The sequence below is a fragment of the Chiloscyllium plagiosum genome, unplaced genomic scaffold (assembly GCF_037043375.1).
Source record: "Chiloscyllium plagiosum isolate Xiang-an unplaced genomic scaffold, Cpla_swu_hap1 HiC_scaffold_1, whole genome shotgun sequence".
Classification (NCBI taxonomy): Eukaryota; Metazoa; Chordata; class Chondrichthyes; order Orectolobiformes; family Hemiscylliidae; genus Chiloscyllium; species Chiloscyllium plagiosum.
Genome location: NW_028270139.1, coordinates 96,916,300 through 96,934,299, shown reverse-complemented (window position 1 = coordinate 96,934,299; position 18,000 = coordinate 96,916,300). Strand labels below are relative to the sequence as shown.

The window sequence follows — 18,000 nt, the reverse complement described above, 5'->3', positions numbered from 1 at the left end:
AACAAGAAATGCATTAGAAAAGTGAACCACAGAGAGGATGCACTGGAATCAGAGGCAAAGCAGTTTTGATTTAAAATTTGGCCAGATTTGATTTGCAGAAGTACAAATCTGTTTAGACTTGCACATCTCTGGGAAGTAACTACATAGTTGAGAGGACTGACATGAGTAGCAAACTAAGAAATTTGCTGTTCAATGAAAGGAGATGGAAATTTACTTTAGGAAAATGGAGGAAGAGCTTTCATGCAGAGGGTGAAAATAATAAATAATTGGATGTCATCTAAAGGAAAAGATTACAAAGTGTTACTGGAGTAGAATCCTCAATTTTTAATGATGTTTTGTAGTGTTTTATCTACATCTTCACATCCCAGCCCAATCCCAACCTTCAAGTCAGTTGGTGATTAAAATTTGAGAAACAACTGTGCACTGGATCAAGCCGTCCTTGTTTCTGTTGTTTGGACAATCAAATCTTGATAAGAGGTTAAATAAAAAGAGAATTTGGAAAATATTCTTCTGAAGTAGTATCAGGTGAGTGAAATGCATCTTTCAGTGTGCTGTATCAAGGGTTAGCCAATTTGCTGAAGTCAACATTGCACCACTGCCACAGGCAAAGTCTCATCCACAGATGTCAAAGTACATACCTTCTTCCATATTGGTACTGTTGCTTTCAAAGTTGCAATGCAATATTTCACTGCTTCAAGAGACTCACTTCGGTGTGGAGATGAGATGGCGATGATCACACTTGCTTCAGTTATATCAACTACTCTGCAGAATTGCAAAGTTAAAAATGGAATCAGAAACAATCTAAATGAAAAATATTTTGATTAACAAAGACAAATTTAAACCCAAAAATAGATATTCAAAAACACACCAGTTAACAAGTCACTGGTGTAATCTTCACATGAAAACACCGATTTCTTTGATCATGCTTCACTTTTCAGTGTAGTGTTGTGTTGTTTAGAACCAGAACATCTTGTCATTTTCACTGTCTCAATCAATTCCATACATTAGTCTAGCAAAACCATACCTGCTGGAAGGGCTGGTATCTGAGGTTCTTGGGAGTGAAGAATGGTGGGACAAAGTCATTTAATTCTGCAAAAGGTGAAACAACAGCTTCCTGCATGGGGCAGGTGAAAACTGAAATTTTGGAGTTAGCTTGTTGGGGATTAAAGGCAAATCAAGTTGCCCAACTGCAAGCAAAAGGAACTTATTTTTAATTTATTAGTATGTCCTACATATTCAAGAATCATTGGTTGCTAGACTAAATTATGCGTTTGTGATTAAGTCAGCAGCAAACAAGAAACATATGCCTTCAGATTCACAACAGAGTAAAAGAGCAGGTTGCAAGGTTGTCTTCCAGTTGGATTTGGAGAGAGTAGGCACTGCTTTTCCTGCAGGATCAGCAAAGAGGAGGCTGAGCTATCGCCTCGAGCTCAGGTAGACAATGTCCAGGGAGGTTAGGACATGGCCATTTGTAGGAAGGAGGGTAGTCTGAGGAGGTTGAGCATGGCTGTCCAAGGAAGACAGCTGTGTTGTAGTGGCTCCAAGTAGAACAGTATGGATAGAGGGAACAATAATCTTTAATAAAGGCAGCTCAAGAGGGAAGTTCGGTTAAGGGAGGGTTGAGGATGATTGTTGTCAGATCAACTGCTAGAAGGCAGTTCAATGTTGGCGGACGAATGTTGTAAGTTGACAGTTGATCAAATGAAGGTGGCCATTCTAAGGTCATGGAAGGCAGGGTTAGGTGACTGAGAGAGAGTTGAAGATGATAGCCTGTAGCTCCAGTCGGAGTGTGGGCAGGGGCGAGAGGTGGGCAAGTGTTGAGACAATTTCAATAGTTACAAGAACAAATAGCATTCTTTGTAATGAGGAACAATAAAGTGATCAAATGCTAAGTTTCCTACCTGGTTACAGAGCAAGGGATATCTTAAACTAGCTTAAAAGGCTGTCTGAAAGGAGTCATTGTGAAAGATTTTCAGATCAATAACACTGGGAGAGGTATTGCAGAAACCAAGAACTTCTAGATAAATTGAAGAACAAGACCTCAAAAGGTACAAGTTCTGTATTAGTACCTGTTCCATGTGCAAAGTGACATAGGAATAAGCAGATTACTAAGGTAAACAGGTAACTGAGTGAGTGATGTGGCTAAAAGGAATTCTATTTCAAGGGACAGTGGCATCGAGACTGGAATAAGATAGGACCTCACAGTTAGATTAAGCTCCACATGTTGGAACCAAGATTTGAGTGAAAAGGAAAAATCAGGTATTCACAAAGACTTTAAACACTGATAGGGGTCAGGCAAAAAGGTAGTAATAATGTAAAAGCAATGAATGGGAAGAAAGTAGAGAAAACAAAATAACAAGTTGCTTTTTACACAAATGGAAAGCTAAAACTGTAATTAAGCAAGAGGAGAAAAATAAGCAACATGCATGCAAAACACATGAACTCCAAAACAAAACAGATGACCCCTACAAGTTTTTCTGGAAAAAAGACTGAATTAATTGTAAATATAAATCAACTCAGAGTAACCATGGTTGAGACATAGCTACATGACGACTTGGACAAGGAACCAAATATACTGGGTTATATAGTCTACAGGAAAGATAAGGAAAATGGTGGGGGTTAGGACTCAACTTACTAATCAAATATGAAATCACTTCAATAGTGTGAGAGGATATGATTAAAGGAAAGCAGTGGAGATCTTGAGTCATTTTTTTTAAAACAGAAAAGGGTTTAATACTATACTGGAATCGTGAAGAGGCATTTGTTCGGAACTGTGAAACAGTTAATTGTATAAATGCAGAGATTAGACAAGCAGACTTGAATATTTCAGAAACAGAGTGACTGCCTTGAGAGCATCCATGTGTTTTCTGCAATACCAATGCCTTGAATCAACAGGGGAGCTGTTCTGAATATTAAAGTTAGTAATGATTCAGAAAGCAGATGTCTAACAGCATGTGAATATTTATCTAAAAGCAATTATAGTTTGAGGTTTGTAGAGTGTTTGAAAGGGAGAAATGTGAATCAGCTTCTCAGAGTCTAGGTAAAATTGATTTTGATGTATTGAGACAAAGACTGATTAGATTAGATTACTTACAGTGTGGAAACAGGCCCTCCGGCCCAACAAGTCCACACCGACCCGCCAAAGCGCACCCACCCAGACCCATTCCCCTACATTTACCGCTGTACCTAACACTACGTGCAATTTAGCATGGCCAATTCACCTAACCTGCACATTTTTGGACTGTGGGAGGAAACCGGAGCACCCGGAAGAAACCCACGCAGACACGGGGAGAATATGCAAACTCCACACAGTCAGTCGCCTGAGGCGGGAATTGAACCCGTGTCTCTGGCGCTGTGAGGCAACAGTGCTAACCACTGTGCCACCGTGCCGCCCACCGTGCTGCTCACAAAAAATGAGCTAAGTCTGTTATCATAGAATCCTTGCAGTGTGGAAGCAGCCAATCAGCCCATCCAGTCCTCAGCAACCCTCCAAACAGCATCACACACAGAAACAAGGAAAATGTGCAAACTCCACACAGACAGATGCCCGAGGCTGGAATCGAATCCAGGTCCCTGGTGCTGTGAGGCAGCAGTGCTAGCCACTGAGCCACCATGCTGCCCGCATTATGATGTAAATGAAGGCAGACGAGTGGAAGGAATTCAAATAAAAAAGTTTCATCAAACTTACTTATACTTCTTAAACTACTTACAAAAAGTCAGCCATAAAGTACTAAACAAGCAAGACAAAATGCATACAAAAATATAAAAACAAGCACAGATATTGGCAAATGCGAAAGATACAAAGAACAATGAGTCACAAAACAAAGGTATTGATTAGAGAAAGTGAGCCACGTGCAAACCGTCGTAGTGTGTCGATGGGAAATGGAGGGGTTAAATGACTTACATCTATTCCTACGTTCTTAAGATGACAGTGACAGGTGTCCTGATGGGCTGATTCAAAATGTTGGGAATGTTACAAAGATATGCTTGAAGTCATTGAAAGGCAAAACAAGACTGGTATAGTTGGTGCAGAGAACAATCTGACACATAGGTGATGATGGCATTGGCATTGTTTCCTGGGCCAGTAATCCACAGACCAAGGTACTGTTCTGGGAATCCAGTTTAGATCCCATCACTGCAAATGGTGGAATTTGAATTGATTAAAATCTGGAATTAAAAGTTATGACCATAAAACCATGGTCGATTGTGACAAAAATACATTTGGTTTGCTAATGTACGTAAGGGAAGGCAAATTGTTACCTGGTCTAATCTGGCCTAAATGTGACTCCAGTCTGACAGCAATGTGGTTGACTCATAACTGCCCATTGAAATGGTCAATCGAGCGACTCAATTGTATCAAACCACTAAAATGTTTCCAAAAAAAGGAAAAAAAAGACAGACGACCTGGCATCAACCCAGATACCTCAAACAACAATGGCAAACTCAGCCCTGCCAAGCCTTCAAAGCTCTCCCTCCCAAAATCTAAGGTTCGATATTCAAAATTGGAAAAGCTTTCTCCCAGACTAGTTGATCAACAGGCTGACAGTGTCATATTTTCAGAATCATATCTTACTCACAAAGTCCCATCAGCATCTCTGGTATATTCCAGCAGCACGGTAGGCCCATCAGATATGGTGGCATAGTGATACACGCCAGGAGTTACTCTCAGGAATCTCAATTATTGCTTCAAATCTCTTGGCATCAGGTCATACATAGGCAAGGAAACATCCTGCTGATTACCACATACCCCCTCCTCAGGTGATAAAGCAGTAATCCTCCCTGTTGAACATCATTGGAAGAATAAAAGGAGGGTGGCAAGGGCACAGAATGCACACTGAGGAGATTTCACCATCATTAATAATGGTTCAGCAGCACCACTACTGACCAAACTGGTCAAGTCCTAAAGGACATACTGGTCAAGTAGACCTGCCATAAGTGGTGAAGAAACCAAGAGGAAAATATATACTTGGCCTCATTCTCACCAATCTGCCAACCGCAGACTCTTCTGCCCTCCTATTTCAAGGACTGCAATTTCCCCTCTCACATGATCGACAATGCCCTCCATTGCATATCCTCCACTTCCCACACATCTGCCCTCAAACCCCACTCCTCCAACCACAACAAGGACAGAACCCCCTTAGTCCTCATGCTCCACCCCAAGAATCTCCAATACAGCGCATTATCCTCTGCCATTTTTGCCACCTAGAGTCAGACCCCTCCACCAAACACATTTCCCTCCTCACCCGCATCTGTGTTCCGCATAGACCATTCTCTCCGCGCCTCCCTCGTTAGGTCCACACCCCCCACCAACCCACCTGGCACCTCCCCCTCCGCCAACCAAGGTGTAAAACCTGCCCCATTACAACCCCCCCCACCCCCACTTACCTCCATTCAAAGCCCTAAAGGGTCATTGCAAATCCAGCAGAGATTTTCCTGCACATCCACCCACCTCATCTACACCATCTATTGCTCTCGATGTGGTCTCCTCTACATTGGGGAGACAGGACACCAACTCACGGAGCAGTTCAGGGAACATCTCTGGTCTGCATGCACCAAACAATCCCATCATCCTGTGACCAACCACTTCAACATCCCCTCAGTCCCCCAAGGACATGCAAATCCGCCGCCAAATCAAAGCCACCCGCCAACTGAAGGAAGAATGCCTCATCTTCCACCTCAGGACCCTACAACTACACGGCATAAACACTGACTTCACCAGTTTCCAAATCTCCCCTCCCCCCCACCTCAACCCAGATCCAACTGTCCAACTCGGCACCACCCTCTTGATCTGTCCATCCTCCTTCCCACATATCCGCTCTGCCCTGCCCACCAGCCTATCACAATTACCTCCCACCTGTATCCACCTCTCGCCACCCCACCCATCTTCCCCCTGATTGACTCAGTATGAGTGAGCACCACACAGTACTTATGGAAACGAAGTACTGCCTTCACATTGAGAATACCCTCTATCATGCTGTCTGATACTGTCACCATGCTAAACAGGATAGACTTCAAACAGATCTAGCAACTCAAGACTCTCATCCATCAGGTGCTGTAAGTTACCAACAGCATCAGAATTGTACTCCTGCACAAGCTGCAGCCTCGTGGCCCGGCATATTCCCAATTCTAAGACAACTGTCAAACCAGGATCAATCCTGGTTCAATGCAGAGGACAGAAGGTCATGACAAGAGCAGCATCAGGCATACCTAAAAATGAGGTGTCAACTTGAAACTACAACACATGCCAAACAGCAAAAGCACCAAGTCATCGAGCTAAGTGGCTCTACAACCATCAGATCAAACCCAAACTCTGCAGTTCTGATATATCCAGTATTGAATTGTGGTGGATAATTAAAAACTCACTGCAAGAGGAGGCTCCATAAATATTCCCATCCTCAAAGCAGGGAAGCCCAAAACATTAGTACAAAAGAGAAGACTGAAATTTTGCAACAATTTTCATGTAGAAAAGCTGAGCAGATGATCCATCTTGGCCTTCTCTGCAGATATCCCAGCATCACAGATCCCAGACTGCAGTAAATTAATTCACACTATGTGATATTGAAAAACAGCTGAAAGGACTGGATGTTGCAATGGCGATGGGCCTTGACAGCAGTCCAAGAAGAAATCTGAAGAAATACACTTAAGAACATACGGCTACCCTAGCCAAACAGTTCTAGTACAATAGCAAAACTGGTGTGTACTGAACAAGGTGGAAAATTGCCCAGGTATAAAGACAGCAGAATAAATCGAACCCAACCAATTATCATCCCATCAGTCCACTCCCAATCACCAATAAAGTGATGGAAGGTGTTATCAACAGTGTTATCAAGCAGCACTGGGTTAGCAATAACCTGCACACACACACACACATTCAGTTTGGGTTCTATTAGGGCCATATAGATCTTGACTTCCTTGCAGTCTTGGTTGAAACATGGAAAAAGAGATGAATTGCAGAGATGAGGTCATAGAGGTGTATAGCATAGACACAGACCCGTTGGTCCAACTCCTCCACACTGACCAGATAACCCAACTCAATCTAGTCTCACCTGCCAGCACCAGGCCCATATCCCTACCTATTCATTTACCCGTCCAGATGCCTTTTAAATGTTGTAATTGCACCAGCCTCCACCACTTCCTCTGGTAGCTCATTCCATACACATACCACCCTCTGTGTGAAAAAGTTGCCCCTTAGGTCTCTTTTATATCTTTCACCTCTCACTGTAAACATCTACCCTCTAGTTCTGGACTCCCCCACTCCAGGGAAAAGTCTTTGTCTACTTATTCTATCCATGCTCTTCGTGATTTTGTAAACCTCTATAAGGTCACCCCTCAGCCTCCGATGCTCCAGGGATAAACAGCCCTCGCCTATTCAACCTCTCCCTATAGCTCAAATCCTCCAACCCTGGCAACATCCTTGTAAGTCTTTTCTGAACCCTTTCAAGTTTCACAACATCTTTCCGTTAGGAAGGAGACCAGAATTGCATGCAATATCCCAACAGTGGCCTAACCAATGTCCTGTACAGCCGCAACATGACCTCCCAGCTCCTGTACTCAGTACACTGATCAATAAAGGAAAGCCTATCAAATGCCTTCTTCACTATCCTATCTACCTGCGACTCCATTTTCAAGGAGCTATCACAGATATTGACACCTTGCAAAATGTCCATATTGCAGAGGAGGAAGTGCTGGATGTCTTGAAATGCATAAAAGGTGGATACATCCCCAGGACCTGATCAGGTGTACTCCAGAACTCTGTGGGAAGCTAGAGAAGTGATCGCTGGGCCTCTTGCTGATAGATTTGTATCATCGATAGTCACAGGTGAGGTGTTGGAAGACTGGAGGTCAGCTAATGTGGTGCCACTGTTTGAGTACAGTGGTAAGGACAAGCCACGGCACTATAGACCAGTGAGCCTGATGTCAGTGGTGGGCAAGTTGTTGGAGGGAATCTGGAGGGACAGGATGTACATGTATTTGGAAAGGCAAGGACTGATTAGGGATAGTCAACATGGCTTTGTACGTGGGAAATCATGTCTCACAAACTTGATTGAGTTTTTTGAAGTAACAAAGAGGATTGATGAGGGCAGAGCGGTAGATGTGATCTACATGGACTTCAGTAAGGCGTTCGACAAGGTTTTCCATGGGAGACTGGTGAGCAAGATTAGACCTCTCAGAATACAGGGAGAGCTAGCCATTTGGATACAGAACTAGCTTAAAGGTAGAAGACAGAGGGTGATGGTGGAGGATTGTTTTTCAGACTGGAGGCCTGTGACCAGTGGAGTGCCTCAAGGATCAGTGCTGGGTCCTCTATTGTCATTTATATAAATGATTTGGATGCGAGCAAAAGAGGTACAGTAAGTAAGTTTGCAGATGACACCAAAATTGGAGGTGTACTGGACAGAAAAGAGGGTTACCTCAGATTACAGCAGGATCTTGACCAGATGGGCCAATGGGCTGAGAAGTGGCAGATGGAGTTTAATTCAGATAAATGCGAAGTGCTGCATTTTGGGAAAGCAAAGCTTAGCAGGACTTATACACTTAATGGTAAGGTCCGAGGGAGTATTGCTGAACAAAGAGACCTTGGAGTGCAGGTTCATAGCTCCTTGAAAGTGGAGTCGCAGGTAGATAGGATAGTGAAGGCGGCGTTTGGTATGCTTTCTTTTATTGGTCAGAATATGGAGTACAGGAGTTGGGAGGTCATGTTGCGGCTGTACAGGACATTGGTTAAGCCACTGTTGGAATATTGTGTGCAATTCTGGTCTCCTTCCTATCGGAAAGATGTTGTGAAACTTGAAAGGGTTCAGAAAAGATTTACAAGGATGTTGCCAGGGTTGGAGGATTTGAGCTCTAGGGAGAGGTTGAACAGGCTGGGGCTGTTTTTCCCTGGAGCGTCGGAGGTTGAGGGGTGACCTTATACAGGTTTACAAAATCATGAGGAGCACGGATAGAATAAATAGACAAAGTCTTTTCCCTGGGGTTGGGGAGTCCAGAACTAGAGGGCAGATGCTTACGGTGAGAGGTGAAAGATATAAAAGAGACCTAAGGGGCAACTTTTTCACACAGAGGGTAGTACGTGTATGGAATGAGCTGCCAGAGGAAGTGGTGGAGGCTGGTACAATTGCAACATTTAAAAGGCATTTGGATGGGTATATGAATGGGAAGGGTTTGGAGGGATATGGGCCTGGTGCTGGCAGGTGAGACTTGATTGGATTGGGATATCTGGGCGGCATGAACGGGTTGGACCAAAGGGTTTGTTTCCATGCTGTACATCTCTATGACTCTATGCTTCCTTCTTTTTCTTAACGAAACCCTCAATTTCTTTCGTCATCCAGCATTCCCTATACCTACCAGCCTTTCCTTTCACCCTAACAGGAATATACTTTTTCTGGACTCTCGTTATCTCATTTCTGAAAGTTTCCCATTTTCCAGCCGTCCCTTTCAAAGTTCTTGCTTAATACCATCAAAATTGGCCTTTCTCCAATTTAGAACTTCAACTTTTAGATCTGGTCTATCCTTTTCCATCACTATTTTAAAACTAATAGAATCATGGTTGCTGGCCTCAAAGTGCTCCCCCACTGACACCTCAGTCACCTGTCCTGACTTCTTTCCTAAGAGTAGGTAAAGTTTTGCACCTTCTCTAATAGGTACATCCACATGCTGAATCAGAAAATTTTCTTGTACACACTTCAAAAATTCCTTTCCATCTAAACTATGGCAATGCCAGTGTATGCTTGGAAAGTTAAAATCCTGTACCATAACCACCCTATTAATCTTACAGGTAACTGAGATCTCCTCAAGTTTGTTTTTCAATTTCCCTCTGACTATTAGGGGGTTAATAACACAATCCCAATAAGGTGTTCATCCCTTTCTTATTTCTCAGTTCCACCCAAATAACTTCCCAGGGTGTATTTTCAGGAATATCCTCCTTCAGCACAGCTGTAATGCTATCCCTTATCAAAACCGCCACTTCCCCCTGCACTCTTGCCTCCCTTTCTCTCCTTCCTGTAGCACTTGTATCCTGGAACATTAAACTGCCAGTCCTGTCCATCTCTGAGCCATGTTTCTGTAATTGCTATGATATCCCAGTCCCATGTTCCTAACCATGCCCCGAGTTCATCCGCCTTCCCTGTTAGGCCCCTTGCATTGAAATAAATGCAGTTTAATTTATCAGTCCTAACTTGTCCCTGCCTGCCCTGACTGTTTGAATTGTCTTTGTTCTCACCTATACCAGTCTCAGATTGACCTCTTTTTTCACTATCTCCTTGGGCTCCTCCCCCCCACCTTACTAGTTTAAATTCTCCCGAGCAGTTCTAGTAAATTTCCCTGCCAGTATATTAGTCCCCTTCCTAATTTAGGTGCAATCCGTCCTTCTTGTACAGGTTATTTCTACCCCAAAAGAGATTTCAATGATCCAAAAATGTGAATCCTTCTCTCATACACCAGCTCCTCAGCCATGCATTCATCTGCTCTATCCTCCTATTCCTGCCCTCACTAGCTTGTAGCATCGGGAGTAATGTAGATATTACTACTCTCAAGGACATCCTTTTTAAATTCCTGCCTAAATCTCTGCAATCTCCCTTCAGAATCTCAACCTTTTTCCTTCCTATGTCGTTTGTTCCAATATGTACAATGGCCTCCTGCTGGACCCTCTCCCCCTTGAGAACATTCTGCACCCTCTCTGAGACATCCTTGATTTGGGCACCAGAGAAGTAACACACTATTCTGATTTTCGCTGCTGGCCACGTCTGTCTGTACCTCAGACTAGAGAGTCCCCTAAGACTATCGATCGCTTGGAACCAGACGTATCTCTCATTGCATTAGAGCCAGTCTCAATACCAGCAACTTGGCTGTTTGTGCTACATTCTCCTGAGAGTCCATCACCCCCTATATTTTCCAAAACGGTATGCTTGTTTGAAATGGGGATAGCCACAGAAGACTTTGCATTACCTGCCTACCTCTCTTACCTTTCCTGGAGTTAACCCATCTATGTGACTGTATCTGAGATGTTTCCCCCTTCCTGTAACTGCCATCCATCACTCCCCTTGCTTTTGTAAATTCCTCAGTGCCTCTAACTGCCTCTCCAACCGATCCATTCGATATGATAGGATTCACAACCAATGGCATTTATTGTAGATACGAGCCTCAGTAACCCGTAAACTCTCCCTAAATTCCCACATCCGACAAGAAGAGCATATCACTCTACTAAGGGCCATTTTTGCTTCTTTCAATCTAGGGACCCAGAAAATAGCACTGTCTTATTCCTTGACAAAACACTGCTCCAGGTTAAATTAATACTTATGGCTTATATTTTAGGTTTAATCAAGAGACATAGCCCAATAAAACATATAATCAATAAAGAACCCACTCTACTCACTACTGCAGACTTATTTTAAAGCCATGCTTAAAACAGCCACTTATCTGTTTCTGTGCTGAGCCCTCTCCCAAACAGGCTCCTCCAAGATTAGTTGTGAATTTCACTGTTTTTTAATTTTCCCAGACGCACTCCGATGTCCAGTGATACATGAATTCAAACAGCAAAGGCAGTAACTGTGTAGGTTCTCTGCTCTGTCAGTTTCTTTCTCTCTCTCTCTCTCTCTTGCATTGACCTCACCATGTGCTTCCTTTGTCTGTTCTTCTCCCTTTTAAAAGTGCTGCGGTTTTGACATTTTTTTCTCCAAAGTTCCAAAACAATGCAACAGCACATAAACCAGTAATTGCTGCTCCTGGAATTCGAGGAAATCACTTCCAGCACCTAAAATACCTCAAAAAAGGAGCAGCTGTTACAGCCAGAAATGTTTCCCATCCTCCATCTTGGATTACGCAGAATCCTCGAGATAACAGTGCCTTTAGCATCAAGGCTGTATTTGAGTGAATGTGACATCAGGAAGCCCTAACAAAATTGAAGTCAATGGGAATCAAGGCGAAAATCTCTGCTGGATGCAGTCATACCTGGCACATAGGAAGTTACAATTGTTGGAAGTCAATCATCTCAGTTCCAGGCATCTTTATCAGAGTTTCTAATGTACTGCTGTCTTAGGTCCAACCATTTTCATTTGATTCATCAATGACCATCCCTCCATCATCAAGTCAAATTTAGACTGACAAGTGTTGCAACAGTTGTAGACTTGTCAACTTTATGGGCATTTAAATGGATTTTGAATAGGCATATGAACAAGAATGGAATAGTGTAGGTTAGATAGGCTTCAGAATGGTTTCACAGGGCGGCGCAACATTGAGGGCCAAAGGGCGCGTACTGCATTGTAATGTTCTATGTTCTGTGTGTCAAGTAATACACATGCCATAAGTGCCACACAATAATGATTTCCAACAAGATAGGGTTTGATCATTATCCCTTGACATTAATAGCATTAACAATTTGCTAATTGCAAAAGCAAATTAATTTTTTCCTATATCTGTATTATGTACTTTATACAGTATAGCACAGGAAAACACAAGTTAAAATTTGTTCTAACCAGTGATGTTTTTTCCTTTTATTGTTGCTTCCTCCCCCTCTCAATACCATATGAGATCCTGAACACAAAATATTCAAATATTAATAACTTACCCAAGTCTATGGTAGATACTGATGTGCTGAATCATTGGCCATTTATGCCTTATATCTCTGCAAATCTTCTTTATTTCAACTTCAGCCATTGAAATATAAGCTTCATATTCAAGTCGAACAACTTTCTTTCCTTCAAAGTTGTTCCTGGTTGTACCTACAAAAATGGGGAATGTATGCAAGATCTGTTAAAGGAGCATAGAAATCACTTCGTGAACAACTTGGAGCATCAAGGATCTTCAACAAATCTCTAAGTTCTAGCCTTGGACTTTCTTTTTATATGCTAGCTTTCAGTTTCATTACCATGTTGTTCAAAGTTAATTACATGCATGATTTATACCTGTAGTTTCCTCAACCCTATTCACACTAAAGTGCTACCAAAAGGACACAAGAACATAACTATTCAGCCCATCAAGTTTGCTCTGCCACTCGATGAGATCATGGCTAATCGGATAATCTTCAACTCCGCTTTCCTGCCTTTTCCTCTAACTCTTGATTCCCTTAACGATTAAAAAGCTGTCTTTCTCAGCCTTGAAAGAACTTAATTCCCCAGCCTCAACAGCTGTCTGTAGTTAACAATTCCACAAATTCACAAGCCTCAGAAGACATTCCTCCTCCTTGCAGCCTTAAATGTGCAATACCCCATAATCTGGGATTATGTTCTCTGATCCTGGACATTCTCAGAAGGGGAAACAACCTTTGCGCATCTACCCGAGCAAGTCCTCTAAGAATCTTGTACGTTTCACTAAGTTTGCCTCTCATTCTTTTATATTCCAATGAATACACGTCACATCTACTCAACCTCTCCTCGTAAAGGTGCCACAGGGAGTCAGTGTTGAGCCCGCAACTGTTCATGATTTATATAATGATTTGGAGGAGCAGACCAAATGTAACGTGTCCAAGTTTGCTGATGACACTAAATTGAGTGGGAAGACAAACTGTGCAGAGGATGTGAAGGGTTTGCACAGAGATTTAGATAGATTAAGTGAGTGGGCAAGGGTCTGGGAGATGGAGTACAACGTTGGAAAATGTGAGGTTATCCACTTTCGAAGTAAAAATGGTAGATTAGAGCATTATTTAAATGGTGAAAGATTCCAGCATGCGGTTGTTCAGGGGGTCTTAGGAGTGTTCGTACATAAATCACTAAAAGTTAATTTGCAGGTAATCACGAAGGCAAAGGGAATGTTGGCTTTCATTGCTAGAGGGATTGAATTTAAGAACAGGGAGGTTCTGCTACAATTATAAAAGATATTAGTGAGGCCGCATCTGGAGTATTGTGTGCAGTTCTGGTCTCCTTTCTTGATGAAGGATATACTGGCTTTGGAAGCGGTGCAGAGGAGGTTCGCCAGGTTGATTCCAGAGATGACAGTGTTGCCCTATAAGGAGGTTGAGCCCCTTGGGACTGTTCTCACTAGGATTTAGAAGAATGAGAGGGACCTTATAGAAACATATAAAATTATGAAAGTCATAGATAGGATAGAAGCAGGCAGTTTCCACTGATGGGTGAGACTAGGACTCGGGGATATGGCCTCAACATTACGGGGAGTAGATTTAGGACACAGATGAGGAGGAACTGCTTTTCCCAGAGAGTAGTGAATCTATGAAATCTCTACCCAAGGAAGCAGTACAGTCAGCTTCATTAAATATATTCAAGACACAGCTGGATGGGTTTTTGCATGGTAGGGGAATTAAGGGTTATGAGAACAATGCAGGTAGGAGGAGCTCAGATGATGGATAGATCAGCCATGATCTTAATGAATGGCAGAGCAGGCTCAACAGGTTAAATGGCCTACTCCTGCTTTTATTACTCTGAAACTATGAAAGACAGTCCCTTCATGCCTGGTATCAGCCTAGTGAACCTTGCCTGGACTGTCTCCATTCCCAGAATATCATTCCTTAGATTAAGGGATCCAAAACTAACGTCTCACTTACCTTCCCAGTGCATGCAAGCTGACATTTAAAAGTTGTTCAAAAAACAGAAATTGCTCCCAAAACACTAACTCTGCTCTTTGTCCACATATGCTGCCAGACTTACTGAGCTTTTCCAGCAATTTCATGATTTCGTTTCTAATTTCCAGCATCTGCAGTTCTTTTAGTTTTTGTTTAAAATTGGTTCATTTCCTTAAGCAGTGTCCACATATTTTAAAATGGCCATCTCCTTTCCCTTTGATTGAAGTACATTGCAATTGTTTGCTTTTCTTTAGCTTCTAATTAGTGACCTTTGTTTTTCTTTATACCCTTCACCATTCAAGTCCAAACTATCTTTCTCTGACAGATCACTTTTCTTTGCTCCTCACTATTTCTGCCTTGCCTACCTTCTCCCATGCTCTTCTAGAATGTAAAACTGTATTTCATCTTCATTCCCTATGTCCAAAGGCATGGAAGACAATTATCTTGATTGTATATTCACAGCATCTATTATTGATGCTATGGTGTATATTTAAAAACAATCACAACTCAAAATTCTTGTCACCAACATGGTTTAAAAGTTTTCCCCATTTCCTACAGAATAAGATTGCAAATTGCTGCTTTCATTTACATAATACTCAAATGCCTTGCTTTATTAACTATGCTTATGGCAGCAGTTCCTACATGTGAATAATTTTGTAACACCAGAATACAACCTTCCCAGCGAACTTGATTCCATACAACTCAAAATGGGGTACTCATTCTGACTTTCAGAGCAGTGCATTGTAAATTGCTTGCACACACCAGATTAAAATGATATGCTTATCAATTCTATTTGCAACACGTATATATTGTAATTTTAAACAATTACAAAGGGTATACACTATAGCTTTAATAATGATCTAATGCATGCAGTTAAATATCAAAACTTAATTTAAGTTAATAATATTAAAAATCACATTAATGCGAACTTAAATTTTTATTTTATCCTTAAAAATCAATTTCAATACAAGTGATCATATTTTACCTTATTCTGTGATATAAAAAAATCCATCTAAAATATCACAAGTCTTCTCATCATATACAAATGTGAAATTAAAAATAGCATTAATTAAATTTGCTTGACAACTATTTGTTGGGCATGTTAAGATAACCTGATTCAATTAGGTATGAGAGATAAAGGAAACAATAAATTTAACTTAAATAAAAACAAAACAAAAAACAAAACTGGAACTACTTAAATAGTCAATTTGAAACATTATGTCAGCTTCTCTCTGCACAACTACTGCCTGACCTGTTGAGTATTTCCAATATCTTCAGTTTTTATTTCAGGTTTCTAACATCTGCAATATTTTACCTTTCTTTTAGAAGTTTCACTGGTCATCCAGCCCCTCTATTTAGATGAATATTATGCTATCAAAACCGTTTTTATTAAACATTGGCTAGATAACAACTATAAAAACATCTGTATTTTCCCTGAATTAAAATATTTGAAGCAGAATAATCATTTAAAGATAATGTTACATATCATTGAAGTGAGCTGATAAATATGGGGATTAAATTAAATACATCTTATTGCACAGATTATGTCCAGTCAGTTATAGAGATCACTGGTCATTAATATTAAACAAGGTTTGATGGGGTAACTGTTTACTGTCATCAGGACAAATTCTACAGAAAGCAATACCAAAATAATTCTAATTAGACCCTTTTTACCAGTAATGTTAGTTTAAAGTTCTATTCAGAAATTTGGGTCAAGGTTTAATCTCTTAATAAACTAAAGGCTCTTCATAAAATAAATGTAAAACTACTTTGACATGCAAAATTTTCAAGTGTTCAAATAAATTGTTGACTGTGATTATTAATTTGCATTTTCTGCGTAGACCATTGTAAAAGTCCAAATGCGACAAATAGAGGAAGAGAAGGGTGTCTACTGATCAACATTGTGACATTTAATTGGTTCTCGGGAAGAAACTCAATCTATTTGCAAGCACGTTATCCAATATTCATTATAAAATATTCATAAACAGTAACTGCTTGCAATGTAGTACAACAAACTATTCTGTAATGTGTTCCAGTGACAAGATTTTAAATGAATACCACTAGATTCAGACATTGGACATTACTTTCACATTGCAAAATAATTAAGGTAAGAACAATCATACTGTGCATTTTTAAAGAAAGCAATTTATGTATGTTATTATTTATGTGACAAGATAGATTTTTACTCAATTACAACTAAAGTATGTGTCACCTTTGTTATATTGACTATACATAAATCTTAATATCCTGTGGTCATTAATTCATAGTGGAATACTAAACCAAAGATGTTAATTTCATAATATTCAGAACAAAGTATAATCTCATGAAAAATTAGGCATCTTCTACAATGCATAAACATAATACAAGTTGCTGCTGGTATAAATAACAAAACTTGAATAAAAATAGTCTAGTAAGTAACTAACTTGAATTTTGGAGGAGTGGATCTTGCATAATCTTAAAATTATTGTGACGAAATTACAGACAAATGCTTTTATTTGTCCATATGTTACGTAAACTCTGGGAGGGCTGCATTTATTTCCCAGGCAATGATACCAATGTAGTTCTTAAGGGGTTGGTTTCTCATGATAATATTTGGTAGGCAATTTCAAGACATTGACCCAGTGACAGTGAAGGAACAACATCATGTAGATAGCATGTACAGTTATTTTAAATATGTTACTAACAGAAGAGGTAGTTATTGAATCTCGTGACAGGACTCTCGTCAAGACAACTGTTCAGTCTTGGGTTGTACAAAATTTCTGGAATGTTTTTTGCAGTTTCACCAATCTAGCTTCATAGTCAATATTGCATCACACCCCTATATTGAGTCTTAAACTGAATGTGAAGAAACTTTAGAGTTGGGAGGCGAATCATTTGAAGAATTTCATAAACATTACATGGGAGGAAAATCAAGTTAATTTTTTGAAACAGTTCAGCAGACATTAGGTAAGAGCATGAAGTAATACGAAGTAAAAACAGGTGATCTCAGTTGAGATACAGAGCCATCATGATCTTATTGAGCGGCAGTGCAGTGTCCGACATATCTCTACAACTAGTTCTCTCCTACACTCTGTTCTAATTTAAGATTTGGACATATGGCCTTTTGTTCTTAATCTCTTAACCATGACTGCAGAATAATACAACCCCTGCTTTGTTCTTGAAGCTATAGTTGGTATAGATGGACAACTCTCATCACTTTAGCCCTTACACCCATATCTGCAAAGATGTTGGTAGCTAACTGGTTCTGGCAGAATGCAAACTGAATATCTGAGGGCAGGTTATTTGTAAATAGATGCAACTTGTGGACATACTTGATAACTCATTCCATCCAAGTACATCTGAAATTGGCGGTACTTGATTAATTGTTGTTTGTCGGTATAACATAGCTGGGCAATTTCCCATATTGCTGCATGGATACCAGTGATCTAACTGATGAAATCAAAACAATCAAAATGGGTATAATGCAGAAAGTGGCCACCTGGCACTAGAAA

General features: G+C 40.7%; 1 protein-coding gene and 1 long non-coding RNA gene across 3 annotated transcripts in view; one reads left to right on the top strand and one right to left on the bottom strand.

Moving 5' to 3' along the window:
• Positions 1 to 18,000, bottom strand: part of mocs2 (molybdenum cofactor synthesis 2) — a 61,299-nt gene that overhangs the window by 1,437 nt on the left and 41,862 nt on the right. For both annotated transcript variants that reach the window (XM_043688366.2, XM_043688357.2), the window contains exons 2-3: positions 12,563 to 12,716; positions 639 to 762 (exon numbers count right to left, since the gene is read on the bottom strand). In XM_043688366.2, the coding sequence (XP_043544301.2) occupies positions 639 to 762; positions 12,563 to 12,716 (278 nt within the window). The remainder of the gene's footprint in view (positions 1 to 638; positions 763 to 12,562; positions 12,717 to 18,000) is intronic.
• Positions 16,508 to 18,000, top strand: part of LOC148152171 (uncharacterized) — a 49,476-nt gene continuing 47,983 nt past the window's right edge. Inside the window, exon 1 of the long non-coding RNA XR_015757724.1 lies at positions 16,508 to 16,616. This is a non-coding gene — a long non-coding RNA (uncharacterized LOC148152171). The remainder of the gene's footprint in view (positions 16,617 to 18,000) is intronic.